Consider the following 17,776-nt stretch of genomic DNA (forward strand, 5'->3'; position numbering starts at 1 on the left):
AAGTCACAGCCTAACGTAGCACATAATCAATAGCTGTGAGAAGGAGTGGACTAACTTGCCCATAGCTCGCCTCTGAAGTTTCCCTTGGCTCTCCTTTGCATTCACAGCACCTCTCATGAATTATTCACGGGGTGGCATCACTTTGAGATGTGACCGGGGCAACACATATGGTCTGTTTCCGTGGCGTTGTCAAGGTTAATGTGTCACGCTTCAGACAAGGGTAATATATTCATGAAAAAAGACTTTGCCGATTGAGCCGATGTAATTTGGTGGAATGGGAGAAACTAAAGATCAGTGCACGGGCGGTAGAAAAGAAGCACGGAGGATTCAAACTGGGCATCTTCTAAATCTGCTATAAGTCAAAGGTAAGCACGATTTATTTAGTCACTAACCTCTGGGGGAAAACAACAAAGAACACTTCTTTTAGGTTATTTATTTCTACAAAAATCCTTCATTGGGCTGGAGAATTCAGACTGGTTCTCTCTGTATTTTCTAATTCAGATGATCCATTAGTCTTGTCAACAGTTCTCTATAACTCAAGATCAATCATTTTTCTTTCATCTTTACGTCAAACAGCAAGTAAAAGTTTGTGTCCATGTTTACGATATATTAGAGATACAAAATTGTAATGATTATGAGGATAATAATTCTGCTAATGTATTCTACTGTAACCCACATAGGTTGTAATGTGCCTTTTTAAATATGCATTATTATGAGCACATGAATAAGCAATTTATTACCAAAGCACTCGTTAAGACGTAAAGTGGTAAACATGTAGGACCAGAATCATTTCTCCTCTCTCTTTTACCAAAGATGAGGAAACGGCATATATAAAATATCTGTAATGCTAAGTGGCTATAATTCAGATGATAATCCATGCTGTGGCCTGAGCATGACTCCATTAAGAATGTTATGTAATGAGGACGGTAACTTTAGCTCTGTTCATTATAATTTAAGAAGAGGATAGGATTTTCTTTGCATTTCTTTAACAAAATGGCACATTTTAAACATGACCTGACTTTCTCACAATAAATCACAAATGTAACAATGTTTTATGAAAAAGAACATTTAATAACATGGTTTGAATGTTCAAAAAATATATATATTTTATGTCCCTTTTTAGAAAGTTCCATGTTAATACAAAAGCGGTTTCACTCCTCATTAAAACAATTCTCCCACTACTTGTTTTGAAAGTGTCATTATTGTGGCTCCTCAATTCTATTCTACAATACTAATCATCTTTTTATTGATATGGAGCGCATCTGGTCAATGATCTTCAAAGTAGCCAATCAGAGCCCGTCCCAGCAGGCTTGAATCAAAGCGCAGCTGAAATAGATTTCCCTGAAGGTCCATGCACCTGGCCTGTGAATGCAGGCGGCACAGAGCTGAGAATACTCATACATACAAACAAACCATCCACACAAAGTGGCATCAGTGCTCAATGAGGTTCAGAAGAATGCACACGTTTCCACATGTCTGCCATGTCTCCAGGAATATAATCCTGTGGCAGTAGGTAATATGTAGCTCCATTGTCTCTGAAATGGGATTGTTCCACATGCTGTAAACAGAAAACATCCACATCAGTGCAGCACATGTCTGCTCAACATGATTAAAGGCTAAAACAATGCATTTGAAATTTCCATTCAATATTTATAAAACATAAGTCATTTATTTCGGTGGATTTACTCAAAAACACAAACACTCTCTGTTGTAGTTAGTCTACGCTTAGCTGCATTTATCCAACAGTCAATTATCTTTAAATGACAGGATCAACATGATCAATCACTCCAAGCCATTTGCCACTGTTAAGATGAAAATCAATAATGTACATCACCTTTCCTCACACCAGTGTTAATGTCCTCTAACATAATGGCTACGATTACAACAACAAAAGCTTAACAAACTTACCATCTATTCCAGTTGCAATTGCAGCATTTCTTATATAAAAACGTTCAGCAGTGTGCTGCCCTATTGTACCAGTGGGATAATTAACAATAGATGATAAAGCATTGTTGTAGTAATGTAAGATGGAAATGTGCACTGCCTCTAACTCCCGCTCAACAGTGCCAAGCAAATTCCTGCCGCTAAAACCTAACAGACCAAAGGCTTGTTACATGCTACAAATTGTCAGACAGCAGCACTGTAATCTAGATTAAACATACAAAGCCCCAGTCCCTTAATACAAGATGGATCTTTCCAATTGTTGTCGTGAGCCTGAGCCAAGAAGTTAACAACAGTTTATCCTGCGCAGTTTATCAAGAGATGGTTTGGTGCCTCTGATAATAAATGGAATTATAATTAAGGCTATTGTTTTCTCTCCGGAAACTTGAGCTATCCATAGTAATTGAAACGTGCTTTAGAATGCACAGCACAATTGTTTAATTTAGCATCCAGCAGCCTCTTCTATCACTCTTCCTCTCTTTGGCCGACAGCTGACTGATTTGTCTGTTGAACCTCTGATGATTATCACAGTCTCATCGTGTTTTCTTTTGAATCCGAGCAAAACAGGGTGAGAACATTTTGATTCCGGCCCTGGCACTAAAACTCACTGACCAAATCCAGCCATTCGGAAGTGGGATAATGTCTGTGCAGCATGGCATCAGTTAGGTTCCACTGCTGGGTCCAGTCCAGTAATGAGCTTGTTTACGGACTAACTAATGACTTACAGCGATAAGTCTACTCTTTTTCTTACTGAAGGAAAAAGGTGGTGCAGGTTTGTATCAGGCCTTTTGTACCTTTTTGTACCTGTAGATGCTGACAGGTGCTGTTGTCACATGCTCCTCGTGGCTATTTGCTACTGTTCAGTAAGATTCTAATTCATTTATGCAATTCTTTACCACAGTGTACTGCCAAAGTGTGTGAACTTAAGCCATTTGCAAGTTTTAACCTGATTTCATTTGATTTCATGTGTTATTAAAGCCTTTGACATGACAAAAAATACAAAAATGCACTTCACCTGTTTTTCTTCAAACTTGAGCAATTTAAATATTCTTTATGAATTCTGTGAACCTGCACGTACTGTCTTTGTTTGATACATCATGAACAAAAACTCCTTCCCCTCATTCACTAAACATCTCAAAACTATACCTTAACATCACATAAAAAAGCTGCAACCTTATTATTCTAAAGTATTCTTTTTTCAGTATTTTGTGTCTTCAGTTTTAAAATGTAAAAACTAAACATGACACAGAGATAGAATGTAATAAACAAAGGCCACAAAAGTCAACATAAATGTCCCATCTTGACCAAAGTTTGACGAAGTGGTGCATTTTCAAATTTTCTGATGTCTATGACTATGTTTGTCCAGTTCTTGATTAATCAGGTTGTCATAATTTTATGCTCCTTATGTATCCATTTATTGTGTCCATGGCAGGAGATTCAAGGCCCAAATACAGTATTGGTGCACAAGCCACGTTTCCATAGAAGCAGTAGAGCGTGGAGTGGTGTGGCCCTGTGGCGCTTCCACCTCGTAGAGTGATCAGTTCCGCCACATTTGAGGGGTCTGTCCAAACCCAACGCCTTTCATAAAGAGGTGTGAAAATGCAGTGTAAAGGCACAGATAAGTTAAATAAATGCAGAAAAGGTGAATGATAAATCAGAGCTTGTTTCTTCTTTACTTACCACACCAGTGGAGCTTCTTTACAGCTCCACTGGTGTTAATTGCAGAGATCGATTTATGAACAATAAGGAAGTCCAAAAACACATGATATTGATGGGCCACTAGTGGAAACCATAGTTCTGTAGTACTTCCCAGTGAGAAGTGAGCACTCTGTATAAAATAAACTTGACCTAGTGTTATAAAATACCACAATAGAATTCTTTACAAACATGTGATTATGTGGATAAAAACGTGAATAGCTATATACAGTATGTTCTCATTCTTCATCTCAGAACAAACTTACCATCTCTATCCCATTATTTTATGTATTTAGTAAAATAGTTGTCCAGATTATGAATGCATTTCTATGGTTTAGATATTATTGCAGACAGGTCTTTTGCAATATGCATCTGCATAATATGTATAAAACATTGTAGCCACATAATAATTATTGTTTCATTTTTTGCAGGGACAATGCAGTCTTACAAATTAATACAGTGTCTTTGTGCACGTCCTTGCTTGATCTTTCCAATGTGTATTTGTATTTCCTCGCTGTCCTTGCTGTATGTGCGCTTCGTGAAGGTCATATTGTGATCACATGTAGCGACTGCTAACGGAGACAAGTGTGTGTAGCATTATGCTGCCTCTCCAAATCAGAAAGAATGAAAAACACTGATATTAACACTGGTAAACATTTATAAATTGAGTGGTTTTTCAGTGAGAGTTCAAAAGCCGATGTCTCAAGATAATTTGAAATATGGCACTTCTATAGAATATCTTTCCTTTTCCTGTGATTTACAAGTTGAAAAAAATAGGAGCTTTAGCTGGAGTCAGCAAAAACACTTGAGTGAACATGTGTTAACGGGATAGAAAAATTACGAAAGGATAACACAGCTGTCAAGGAGCCCCATAATGAGAAGGAGGGAGAATATTTACTCTCAGAGCGGCCAATCCGGACCTGAATCTTACGTCAGCTATAAAATGTTCTACATCTTCCTGCAACATAAGTGCCGGTACTGTCAAAGCTATGGAAATGGAAATGTGTAGGTTGTTTTCCAATGGCTTTAACCTGGTCATGTTTAATGTATTAAACCCCCCTTGCTGTGACACCCCTGAGCCACTGGAGGATTGTAATGAGATGCTGAATTAAAAAGAGGCGTCAGCGTTGTGGTTCCTTCTCCATCATTGCTCTCCTTATATGTTCAATCTCATCTCAGACTGGTGCTATATTATTTACTCTCTGAAATCTTCCACCTCGGCCTTGTGGAAAAACAAGCAGGACTTTTTGTTTGGAGTCAGCTGTTACAGTGAGGGATAATGCGAGCTTTCCGTATACGGTTATAAATTATGTGTTCATTGCTCTTGATGCTGTCACTGCACTTATCCTGGCAGACATTGGCGTGGAACAAAGTCGGGACACTTTTCTGGAAATGCCTAGGGAGAAAGTAGGTTGGTCTCAGCATCGTTTATCTCATAGGTTATATCTTTACGACTCTTTATACACATATTGACTGCCATACTGCATGAAGAAATCTAGATCATATTCATGCATTTTAGTAGTTTCATACAGTTTGAACATTATTTTTTACAATATAAGATGTCATTTTATTTTATTAGAGTAATCATAACTTAAGGCCCTTTTCACGATAGCGCTTGGCTAGTTCCGGTTTCCATAAAAGTGCGGAGCTTCACTTGAAAAAGCTTTGACAGCAGAGAGTGTGTTACAGATGGATAATCACTGGCAGCATGTTAAGACTTTTACTTACAATGTAAATATATCACCAGAGGAAACCTACGTGCTAAAGGCTTACATTAACATACATTAACTTAAAAGGTATAAAACAGACAAACTCGATAAAAGTACATAGAATGCAAAGTTGAGTGCTTTTGTAAACTGGTGAGTTCAGTTTTTGGTGGTATTTTAACATTATTAATTACTTTAATTGTTAGCATTAGCGTAGAGAAAATGTACATGGAACATAAAGGTCTTAACATACTGCCTGTGATTATCCATTTGTAACTCACTCTCCGCTTTGTGTTAATTAATTATTGATTTTAGCGAGACTCGGGTAATTCCCCATAAGGAAGGAATGGAGCAGGAAGTCGAGTTGCGCATTCATAATTTTTTTTTTTTTTTTTTTTTAAACTGTAAATAATATGGATTTTGGCACTTGTTTACATTATGGTTGCTGGGTAACAGTTGTGGAATTACCCCATCTGTGCGCATGTCCAAGCAGGAAGTAAAATTATAAACCTCAGCAAAACTGTCAAACTGAAAATAGGTCAAATGTTACAAATGATCATGTTCACTATGTTTTTGTGAAATGTGTAGTCTCCCTGTCATATGCACTTTAAACTGACCAATAAATATCAAAACATTTAATTTCAATATCTTGTATAACTTGTTTGATGCAGTAATGAGATATTGCACTTTATCGACACAGCTCTGTCTTTCCAGTCCCTTTAGGTCCACGTTTAATCACAGACAAGGCAGGTTATTATTCTCAATGACGTTCCCTCTGCACTCTATTGACCTTGGTTTTCACGACAATGAATAAAACGGTCTGAATCAAGGACAAGATCACAGAGCAAAACTGTTGAAATGTGAAATCAAGCAAAGAGACATTTTCACTGAAATGGACAGAGGATTTGGTGTCTGGATGACACGGGAACAAAGAGTAGAGCTGAACCACTGAAGAAATACAGTAATTCATATGATGCGGGATTATGGAGGGCCTTGAGCACACACTTTCACATTTCTAGGGCCTTTTAGTTAACGTGATGCTGTGAGGAGCTTAGCATCAGTAAATCTATTGTGTCTAGATCAACAGATGCTGCTCAAAATGCACCCTCTAATATTAGATGTGAAGTGGCACCATTCAAGATCGAACGGTTGGAGTTGCTACTCCTTCACTCAAGCTTTATAAAGATGAGGCACAAGAGAGCCTGACGTCAATTGAAAAGTGTCACTCATGGGTCAACTGAAGGCAATAATGCCATATGCTACCACAATTAGAAAAGGCCACAGTTCAGCTGCAATTATGTGACAGCCATTGCAAAAAAAAAGAAATGTTGTCGCCTGTCATAGCCCATCATGATAAGTTCTTTGCTACACTAAAGAAGTAAGTTTACAACTTGGAAATGTACAAGTTTAAAAGAAGAGAAGGAACCTTTAGTTAGCATTTTTCCATAAAGATGGTAATAGTTATATTCAAATGAATAGTAATATTACAAGAAATGACATTATGATAATCTATGTGGCATATGGGTTGTATCCTAGAGGGGTGTGTTTGCTTATATGATGCAATTAGACCAACCTAAGGACCAGTACCTCTCGTAATCAAACTTACAAGAATGTACAAATGTTTTAATTGTTGCTGAAATGAATTCAATCCTAAGAATACTTTGAGATAACGACTGTTTTTGTTATGTCTATGTGGATCATAACACACATCAACAAAGTATCCTTGAACACGAGGATGCTTTGTTATATTTGTCCCACATAATGTTTACAAAAAGAAAACAAACAAAAAACTGTTTAAAATTAACATTTGCCCATTGATTTTGATTTTCCTCTTTTGCCTGAACAGATTGCTTCTAAACTTTTCTTTTAATCCTGATCAATGGACCGGAAGACTTTAAATTGGTCTGCGCCACTTGTTTAACAGATGCTTTGCTTGTAATCTCATGTAGTGTCACAAAAGCAACTGAGAATAACTTTTAATTGTCTCAGTAGTTCAGCAAATGTGAATCTCCTGAAGCAGTGTGTTTTGTCGATACACTGGGTAAAAATAAGGAAAGTTGTGAAGCGATGTCCCCAAGGGCGTCCTTAATCTCCCGCCCTACAGCTGGAAGGAAGTGTCTGTGGTTTTGCATTCACCAAAAAGTGTCCTCCACGTGCATGCCTTGGGACGAGAGGCCGGCAGGGCCAACTGGGAGGAGGCCTGGAGCGGGCCAGGAGCAGGCCAAGAACAAGCTGGAGGCAGTGTGGCTGAGCTGGCAGTCCAGAGCCTGGGGAGTCCACTAGAGGAGCTGGACTACGATACTGGCCAGACATAATGGATAGACAACAACTAAACAGTCAAAATTGCAGCATAAGGCCAATTCAAATGGGATTAATTTCACCAATAGGGATGTCTGCAAAGATTTAAATTTCCCGAATGTCCTGTGTGTGTTATTTTGTCTGTTCTTGTAATAACCATATTGGCAGTCTTATAATGACACTTAAATATGACAAGACCTTTTAGTTCGTTCATGTTGCTAGCGTTGCTTCTACTTTGGATTTGCTTTGCTTTTAGCGTATGTACCGTACGGTTAAGGCCAAGTGTTGTTCCTTAATGTTAGTGCAATCATTTTATATAAAACAGTCAAAGTCTTAGATGAAGTCCCTTAGCTCAATTTTTTAACCAAAAGCATCAAAATGTTCCCAAGAGCCACCAAGCTGCTTGAGTGTGGGTCATCACTAACTATAGTTTGTTTCAGCACTTGAGCTGGGACAATGCCTCTCCTGATACGGTTAATGTATATTGTACACTGTCCCCCGTCTCAATATAAATACTTTTTTCTAATGTGGTTTGGTGGATTGAAGAAATATGAATTAGTTTAAATATACGGGTGAAACAATTCGGAAATCTGCCCTTTCATTTTGATGCAGGACTATGACTTGATGCATCACGATGTAGTGAAAAATGAAAACCCGAGATGTGCGTGTGATCAGCTCGACAACTCTCACTTTTCCCTGACTAGTTTCCTGCTCAGAACAGAAAGGCAAAAGCAAACAATGACAAATCAGTCATATTGTACAGGCTTTGAATGATACAAGGCCTCCACTATTAGATAACAATGAGCTGCATAATGTTTCTCTGCATAACATTATTGTCAGTTGAGTGAATATGAGGGGGAGGATCTGGTGAGGAAGATTAGTGACTGTTGTAAAGGTTAATTCATGCATAAATTTGTGCTTGGGATTAAGCACTTGTTAACCATCAATGTGCTATTTAGCAGAGCAATAACGCCCGCCATTGTTAAATTCAGGAGACAGAACTGAGCGATTAAAAACACTGCTAACTACAGTGAAAAAAGGTCATATCTTCTCTGCTGAACTCACACAGCGTTTTCTAAAACCTGCCATTTGACTTCGGTTTCTCCCAAGTAAGAAGAAGATAGTCGGGCAGGAGAACTGTCTTTGGCCGCCTGGATCCTTATCAATCAGCTTTGACTCAAATGTGTGGGTGGGAAGCACAAGCGAAGCATTTAGCGAGGTTAGAATATCGTACACTTTGCTCAGGGGTCCACTTTGTATTCAGGACATGACAACCATGAGGGATTAAAAGTTTGTTTCTGTGAAGGTTTAGGTAATAAGGCAGGTTGTTGAAGGATCAAGCTAATAAAAGGAGCTAACAGTAAAATGAAGGCGTTAAAGTATTTCAAACAGGGGAAAAGACAAATTCTTAAAGGTATGGTACACAACTACACTCGGGTATGATGTAGTCCATTGACTGTATGCATGTGAATACTAGCAACCTGCCATTTAGCGTGTGAGATCAAGGAACAAGGTACATTTAAGGCACCAAAACAGACTACGAAGACGTTTTCAAACCACCCAAAGAAATGAACATTTTACTCAAACCAGTGTAATATTTTAGGGGTGGGATTTTTGTCTAGTTCTCTGTTGAAATGCATTGAATTCCCGCTTAAAAGAGGAAATGTGGTCACAATGGAAGTGCAGATCGGCTGTGTGCCTTGAGAAGGTGGGGGTAAACTATAAAAGCTTCCTGGCTCTGCTTCAGTGACTGTCTTTTTTCTTGTTTAGGATTTATCTAATATATACACACATAGAAAAACACATATTTTGCCCCCCCCTTCTCAGTATTTTCACACCTCATAGGATTATCTACATCTCAGTAAATTCACATGGAGAGTAAAAAAATACAGTCAAATATAAACGTAACATCAGCAGAACAACTATCCATGCAATTAGAACTGGAAAAATGTAATTTAAAACACTGAAAGCAATCCATATACGTTTCATGAGAAGTATTAAATATTGAGCCCCTTCACAAGGAATATTACTGAACTGTAATCATGCAGAAGCCTTCAGCCCCAGAGCGCTGATGGCCTACTGTATAATTACTCCTCATAAGTCAACATCTGTTTGCCGTCACCACTCCGCATTGTGCAGCACCTTCCCCTCTCACTGACACACAACAGCTCTCATTACTGGCCACATGCCTCAAGCCAGCCCACACAGTCCACAGCTCGGCCTGCTGGACAGAGCACCTGTGTGCCCCCAGAGACCTCTGCTACAGCTCTTCCACAGCCCAGGCTGCAATCCTGCACCTGTCAGACTGGTTCAGTACTCTAACCTTGGAGCAAAGCCAGTCCACTCACTCAGTGCGGGCCCGGTCCACAAACCCGACCGGCCGGGCCCACACACTAATGCTCAAAGCAGTCATTCTTCTCAGGCCACAGCCTGAGAAGAATTACTTTATTTTGGAGAAATGCTTATACATAAACTATTCCAAATATTACTACTGTAATAAAAAATCATGCTTTTACAGTTTTCTCTTTAAGGTTAAACACAACATTGTGTTGGTGCAATATTTAAAGCAGCTTCTTGACAGGCAAAAGTTTCCAGTATGCACCATCTGCCCCTCCGACCGCCGTAGACTCACTAATATCTTATTAATTTATAGGCAGGCAAGGTGGGTAAAAGTACTTGTCCAAAAATGTAAAAATATTTCTGGAGATGATGATTCATTAAAATTGTGAATTTAATATAATTATTAATTTAATATTTATATTATTCCCTAGGTTATCAGATGAAACTATACTGAACTGTAAAGTACAACTAGTCGTTGTTATGCTGTATTTTCATTAAACAACTATGTGAATAATGGGAATCAACCAATTAGCTTTCAAGTAACCATGAGCAGCACAGCAGCCCTACGTGGAATGCTACTTAGAATGTGCACACAAAAGGATGAGCCATACTGGGGGTGACGACACAAATGCAGTGCACTGTGCAGTTCACTATACTCCTTTTGCCTCAGCTTTGAAAGGAAGTTCACACAGCATTCGTTAATGGCACACTCATGATCAAATATTCACTTTAAACCAACAAACTACAACTTCACAGTGACAACACACTAGTGCAATCACAAGTCCTACACATTAATGAATAGGAACATTATTTATAGCTAGAATGCATGACACATGTAAATATTTTAACGCATGCATCTAAAATGGAGGACACATTACAGCACTTATCTTTGTCAAACGTCAGCCTTGCAAACACAGCCGCCTTTCATCTTGCACCTTCTCCTTCAGCCAGGTTTCTCATGTAGATTTACTCTTTAGGAGCCAAACCTTTAGTCGGATGTCCCTTTAAAACGTCAAAGAAATGTATAATATAGTAAAAACAAGATAATAAAACTGAGATTTTGATAGAGTTCCTCCTCCAACTTTGGCCATGTTGGTGACTGATGCTGCAATTCAATATAACCTTGCACCTTTACCTATTCTTTACCAGAGCTTTGTGTTTTTTACTTTGGAGCAAACTTCTAGAGTAGAAAAGGTTTCTCATTAATGTTTTAATTTCCAGTGGTGCCGTTAGAGATGCCACAGAGGCTTTTTGTCTGATATATTATTCATGCTAAGTTAAATATTACCAATGGCACTCATTTCACAAAGTTTTTGTGGCGTAAGAGCTGCTCAAACAAGAAGTTAGGGCTGATGGTGTTTTTAAATATTCAGGACTTGATTTGTATTTGTTTTTTGGGGATGAATCCTTCCTAACACTCCAAATTAACCCTAATTTTCAAATGCAATGGACCTTTACTTTAGACTGTACCTTTTTGAACATAGCATTTTATACAATAAAGTCCAAGGCCAAGGACTATAACGTTGTTCATTCTGACATATTTGTATGCAGTCAGTAATGGTGGGTTAGAAGTCAGACCAACAGCTATTATTTTCTTTCTCAAAATAGACACAACACCCTTTCTGGATTAGTATGTAAGAGAATTGCTCACCAAAACATGAAGGAGCCCTGATGCTTAATTGATATTTATTCATGCCCACATATGCCTACATAATAACCACTTAGCCAGGCCAAAGCCATTTGCCATAACGTCCGCTGTGCGCGTGCAGCAAGCTCATTTTAAACCCGCAAAATGATATTACTGGGACATACAATCATATTTCTCTGTGACCTTCACCCAGTAAGTGCTGCTGTAATACATAGGGTCATAGTTGCAATGGACAGTGGAGCAGGGTTGTTATTATGACACAGATTAAGCAAGAGAAAGCCCCTGTAAGAGCCATAGTGTTGGGCAGATGAAATGTTCCTGAATGATGAGACAGGCAACAGTGACATTTCTCTTATACTCGCTTCTGCCATATTTATTTATACAATCATGTATTATAACCATGCATCATGTACAGTAAACATTTTCACATTGGCTTTGTTGCACTGTTCAATACAATTATACTGTCCAAAATTACCCATTGTCCTTTAATTTTTCTATTATTTTAATACAAAATATATCTGCTACTGGACTGCTTCTAGTATAGCTCCGTTAGTTTAACGGCTCATGAATCACAATGTAATAACCCATATAAAGACTGGCATTTTGCTTCAGCTTGAGACCTTTTCAGACTTTTCTATTTATGAACCCATAAACATAAACTTTACATATTCACAATTTTTAACAATGTCAGAGCATCATGTGGAACATAGTTTACAAAAATTACAGGAGCTTAAACCAATTGCGTACTAATCTCAAAATGGCGCCCATAGCTTCGCCTTGACCTGTTTTTCACGGCATTTACCACTTCTCAAAACACAACAAAAATACAGTATTAACCAACTGCTAAACCTCTCCACAGTTAGCTATGTTTGTTAATTGTGATTTATGAACAATCGTATGTGATTTTTACTTAGTTACTAACGTTCTAAACACAGGGAAATGATGAGACTGACAACAGTGATGTTTCTCTTTGCCTTGCTTCTGCCATTTTGGAGAGGAGGACACTACTGCCTCGCGTAAAACATGTGCAATTTACTGGTGTGATGGTTTAATTGCAACTTAACAATGTTATTTCTATAATTTCACTTTCCAATCACCTACAAAATGTAACATAATGTGAATACACATTCATGTGTGTCACACAAACCAGATTTACTGTTAACAGCTTCTCTTTGAGCAACACTGAAGGAAATTTGGGATCCGTCTAAAGCACTAAAGTCCTTAAAGCCTTGTGCTTACGACAAGCCTTAAACCGAGCAAGAGCTGATCAGGGCAAGAGGCGCTTGTTGATAGGAATTACTTGGATAGGTCGGCGCCTCGGGAGATTTGAGTTTAATTAAAGATGCTACTCATTAACTCATCAGCATTCCACCTACTGTATAGTGCTCTTTTCATCTCAACACACCATTGTTCTGCTCGGACTATGGGCCACAGAAATGTATTAACCAGTGGCTGATAACACATAATCCATAAATAAAATGCTTGGCGGATACTTTTTTGGCAAGAAACTCAGCAAATTGGACACTTTCAATTGTCATTCATCTCTGACGTTATAATGCAGTGATCTGATAGTTTGAGTTGTCTTGTCTTCATTGTCTTGTTTTGGTCTCCAGGGCTGTGGTGGGACACAAAGAGCCAATACCGGACGACAGCAAAGACAACATCACTATTTTCACTCGCATTCTCGACAGGCTGTTGGATGGATATGACAACAGGCTACGTCCTGGACTTGGAGGTAAGTCATAGCCCACTGTCACAATTAATTAAATTCAATTTATTTTTATTACGCCCGAAATCACAACTGCAGTTTCCTCAAAGGGTGACAGTGAGAACAGATTAAACAACCTTCATAGGGACTTGGCAATGTCCCAGCATACTGTGTCCTTAGACAAATGTCCCAAGCTCCCCTGTCCTTAGACCCTCCTTCTCGTCCAGGAAAAAACACCAAACCTCTTTGGGAAAAAGTAGAAACCTGGAGGAGTTCCACAGTGAAGTAGAGATCCAACTCCCTCAGACGGACAGGCGTATGCGAGATAGACAGTGGAGCTGGACCCACTCAGGAGGAGAACAGTTCTTTGAGGCAGATGAAGAACTGTTCATCTGGAGTAGAGACCGATTCTCCAGGGAGTTGAGGAACATCTGGGTCCACAGGTCATCTTGTGCTAGCTATTTTTACTTTATTTTATTTTTATTTTATTCCATTATCATTATTTTATTATTATTATGTTATTTTTATCTTTATCTTTTTATTTTTATTTATCTATTTTATTTCCCCCCCTCCATTCTCTATTAAGATAGGAGAGGAGTTTTGTTAAGAGTTTTTTTGTTTTTGTTCATAAGAGTTCTATTAAGAGTGTGTTTTTGAAACTTCCTATAATCTGTCCTTTCCTCCTGTTTCTACTGCGTTGTAACAACGAAATTTCCCCTTGTGTGGACATTAAAGGATTATCTTATCTTATCTTATCTTATCTTATCTTATCGATGTGCCTGTCCCTAACCCACTGCATTTTGAACCAGTTGAAAGCTTTGAGGACAGGCTAAGAGCAAGTTTTTCAACATCACTTTTAGACACACACAAGCACTAGGGCTACGTTCACACTGCAGGGTATGACGCTCAATTCGGATTTTTTTGTATAAATGGCAAGCATGCGCACAAAAGAACAAAACATCACACCTAGCGCAGTGTTTACGGGAGAAAAAAGGTACGTTACCCGGCCGCGTCATGCCACGTCTGCTCCTTTTAATGATCTTTAAATTTTGCACAAAGGCTTTTTATTTCCGCTGTCATTGTCTCCTCAAATACCGCCCAATTACAGTACAAACCCTCTATTTTTGCCTGAATTGATTTGTCACCCCAAATTATTGATTAGTTCACAAACTTCCTCCTTCCACTGACAGTTTTTGGCTCGTTCGCCTGCCATTTTTCTCCACTTTGAAAATTGTGACGTTTATCCCAGAAATGTTGCCTATTGATGATGTTTAGGTCAGATGAACAAGACCTGAAATCACATTCTAAATGTACGGATACATATCGGATTTATTTCCACATAAGAAAATCAGATCCAGGTCACATATAGGCAAAGAAATGTGATTTGACCTGCAGTGTTAACGTAGCTTAAGTCTGTCTAATTGATCGGTCTGATTGGGTTTCATTGATAAATACAGCTGTGTGTCATCTGCATAGCAGTGGAAGTTACTGCCATGTTTTCTGATCATGTTTTCTCACAACGGCATATAAAGAGTAAACAGAATTGGACTGAATACTTAAGTACAAAATATGGTGGGTATTTGACATTTTTTTGCATGTTTTTTTTGTCCAAAAGAGAATATTTGACTGTATGAATACACATTTAAAATACAGATTTACAACTGAAGTAATAAGATAAAGAAACTTTATTTCCACTTTTGGTAATGGTAATACTATGACATAGAGGCAGATACTATCTGTGAGAAAATACATTTAAAATTTAAAATGTAATGCTTTATAAAATATCACATTGTAAAGAGAACAAAACTCTATGTGATATTTACTTCATAGTGAATTGTGGCAATTACTACAGAGAGATAAAATAATAAAACACAAACAATTGTTGGTGCCGATTTCATAAAACACTACAGACAGTTGTCCATATGCATTTTTGTGTTTTTGTATTTGCTCAGACACGTTTTTCATTTCCCGGACACCATTTTCACACCGAGCCTAGTCTGTAGATGCAGTTTTAAAAAGTAAACACGGAAAACCAAAAAGAGCGTTACCAGCTAAAGGCGCTGTTATACGAAGATCCACGTTTGTCTTTTTTAGCCTCCTGTCTGACCTTAATGGGAGGCTGGTCCAGTCCACTTTCCTTATTTCTTTCTTTCAAAAGGCTTCTGAAGCAGAGATCATACAGTCACTTTCTCTAACGCCGCCAGGATCACGTGTGTGCACCTGCTACGCTGTAAGCACTTCGCTTGAACGAGCTGAAGCAAATCGCCCATTTTTGAAAGTTTTACTGTGGCTTTTCTCATAGTGACGTAGTCTTTTTTTTTATTTTTCAGTCATTTGATGGCTAAATATTTCCATTGCTTTTCTACCAGGCTCATTTTCAAACAGCCCATAACGTACGTTGAAAAGAGACGCAGGCTGCGTCACACAGAATTATAATTATAATTGTTCTTAAATTATTTTACATATTTAAACTAATAATAAATCAACATAATTCTGAACACATTATGTTGTTTTTAGACAAAAAATGTGTACCATTTACCAAAAATACCATTTGACATAATCGGCTGATTGACAAGAGAGGCGTCGCCCCATCGCCCTTAATGGACAGCCGCCACTGCCGATAGATAGGACTGGTACATATCCAACAGATTCAGACCGTCCCTCTGACCCCTACATAACATTCTAACCTGTGCAGTCGAATGATTAAACATCTCAAGTTTTGGAAAGTAGTACATTTTATGTCGGACCAGTTTTGGAAAACATATCTAATTGTGATATTTCTATTGGAAATTTAATTAACATAATTATGAACCCCATGGATAATTCTATGTATGTAGGGGACGTTGTATTTGCGTGAATTTGCAACCTTTTGTAGCCACTCAAATTGAGTTGGAAATATTAGGATGTACATCAAAACTCTTTGTTCCTAAGAGCCAGACTTACAATATGGTCAAACGGATCCATCAATGAGCCTTGAACTAAATCTTCCCTGTGCACATTATGCAATACTATGGCCACACCACCTGCTTTTCCCTGGGGTCAATTCTTTGTTCAATCATGCCCAAATGGCAAACCCCAAACGTATGTCGGGGAAACTTCCCTAAGTGATGCCATCCGAATATTGCCTCCCTGAGGGCCGCTGACTGCCATTTCCCAAGCAGTCAGCTGGAATGGTCATTTCTGCTCTGCTGCTCAGGCCGTGAGGCTCCAAGCTGTAGGCTGGATGACCCAAACTGTTGGCAACCAGAGGAACCAAGCACAAAGGACTATCTGATGAAATAGATTAAAATTCTGTTGTTACCTACTTTCATACACTCAATCAACTCAATACTCAGTTGTACATGGAACATAGTTTAAACTATGTGGTAAGTACCTGCTGTGTAAAACTATATTTCGGCACAACAAAGTTAACTTGTAATTATGAATATTATCAATGTGACAACATATGTTACAACTGAAAACTTGGAACGCACCTACTGAAACTCCAAAACACTATTTAAATGTATTTACCGCATCTATCAGCTCTGCCCAATGCTCTTGTGAATTGTTAAAAAACAATTACACGGCAACTCATTCTATTCCCCATAAGGCAGCAATGCAAAGTGTTGACTATGTGTTGTGATAATCACATATTTGTACAAACTATTTGTGTCACTGGAATGATTAATGTGGATGTGCAGCTCCTCTCGAGAGGGTCTTTGCCTGTGGACTGGAGACTTCACCTGTGGGTGGTCCCTTAGATCTGGGACACAGTAAGAGACTAAGATCTCCACACAAAACAGCCTCCATTGGATCTGTCACGATCATGCCCCATTTAGCACTTTATTAAAGTATGTTCAAGATACTTTTCAAGGACCCATAATTAAATTGATATTTGAGTTTGCTGACTAATGCTCTATGGTTTTAATTGTGAAAGTGTCTCCTTATGTTCTTTTGTACAAGTACTTATAAGTACATTTGGCCTGATAAGACCACAGTTATGTAATATCCTTACAGCATTGTCCCAAATGAGATTACAATAGTGCACATGAATAGTGAAACGTGGCCTATTATTTGAAGCTTGTACGGGAGACATGGATAGTCTGCGCTGAGCTCTTGTTTTTCCCTCTGATCCTGTCCCTTGGGGCAGCTAAATGTTTTTGGAGCAGACTAAAGTGAATTTATTTTGGGTCAAAAGACTTGCCTTGTTGCTCAAGTGGACAAAACTAGTCTAACTGAAACAAATTGGTGCCGAAAAAGAGTAAATACCATTTCTGGTTCTGGGATAAAAGGAGCACTATTGTGAACTTTTTCATAATGAAGCACGAATTCCACTTTTTGAGGTCATATCTCTGCTCTCTGATTCTCTTGTGTTGACAAATGTTTGGCAAAGTGATGCACAAATATCGCAGTCATACAAGTATTAAGCAGTTCATGAGCGTACAAATTCCTCACCAAGCA

The 17,776-nt window shown here is 38.4% G+C and overlaps 1 protein-coding gene across 3 annotated transcripts in view; it reads left to right on the top strand.

Annotated features, from left to right (window-relative positions):
- The window catches only part of gabra3 (gamma-aminobutyric acid type A receptor subunit alpha3), an 83,192-nt gene that overhangs the window by 28,245 nt on the left and 37,171 nt on the right, over positions 1 to 17,776 (top strand). For all 3 annotated transcript variants that reach the window (XM_072446547.1, XM_072446548.1, XM_072446549.1), the window contains exon 3: positions 13,242 to 13,363. In XM_072446547.1, coding sequence (XP_072302648.1) covers positions 13,242 to 13,363 — 122 coding nt within the window. The remainder of the gene's footprint in view (positions 1 to 13,241; positions 13,364 to 17,776) is intronic.

This window comes from Eucyclogobius newberryi, unplaced genomic scaffold (assembly GCF_026437365.1).
Source record: "Eucyclogobius newberryi isolate DKJ021-1_F unplaced genomic scaffold, fEucNew1.0.hap1 SCAF_15, whole genome shotgun sequence".
Classification (NCBI taxonomy): Eukaryota; Metazoa; Chordata; class Actinopteri; order Gobiiformes; family Gobiidae; genus Eucyclogobius; species Eucyclogobius newberryi.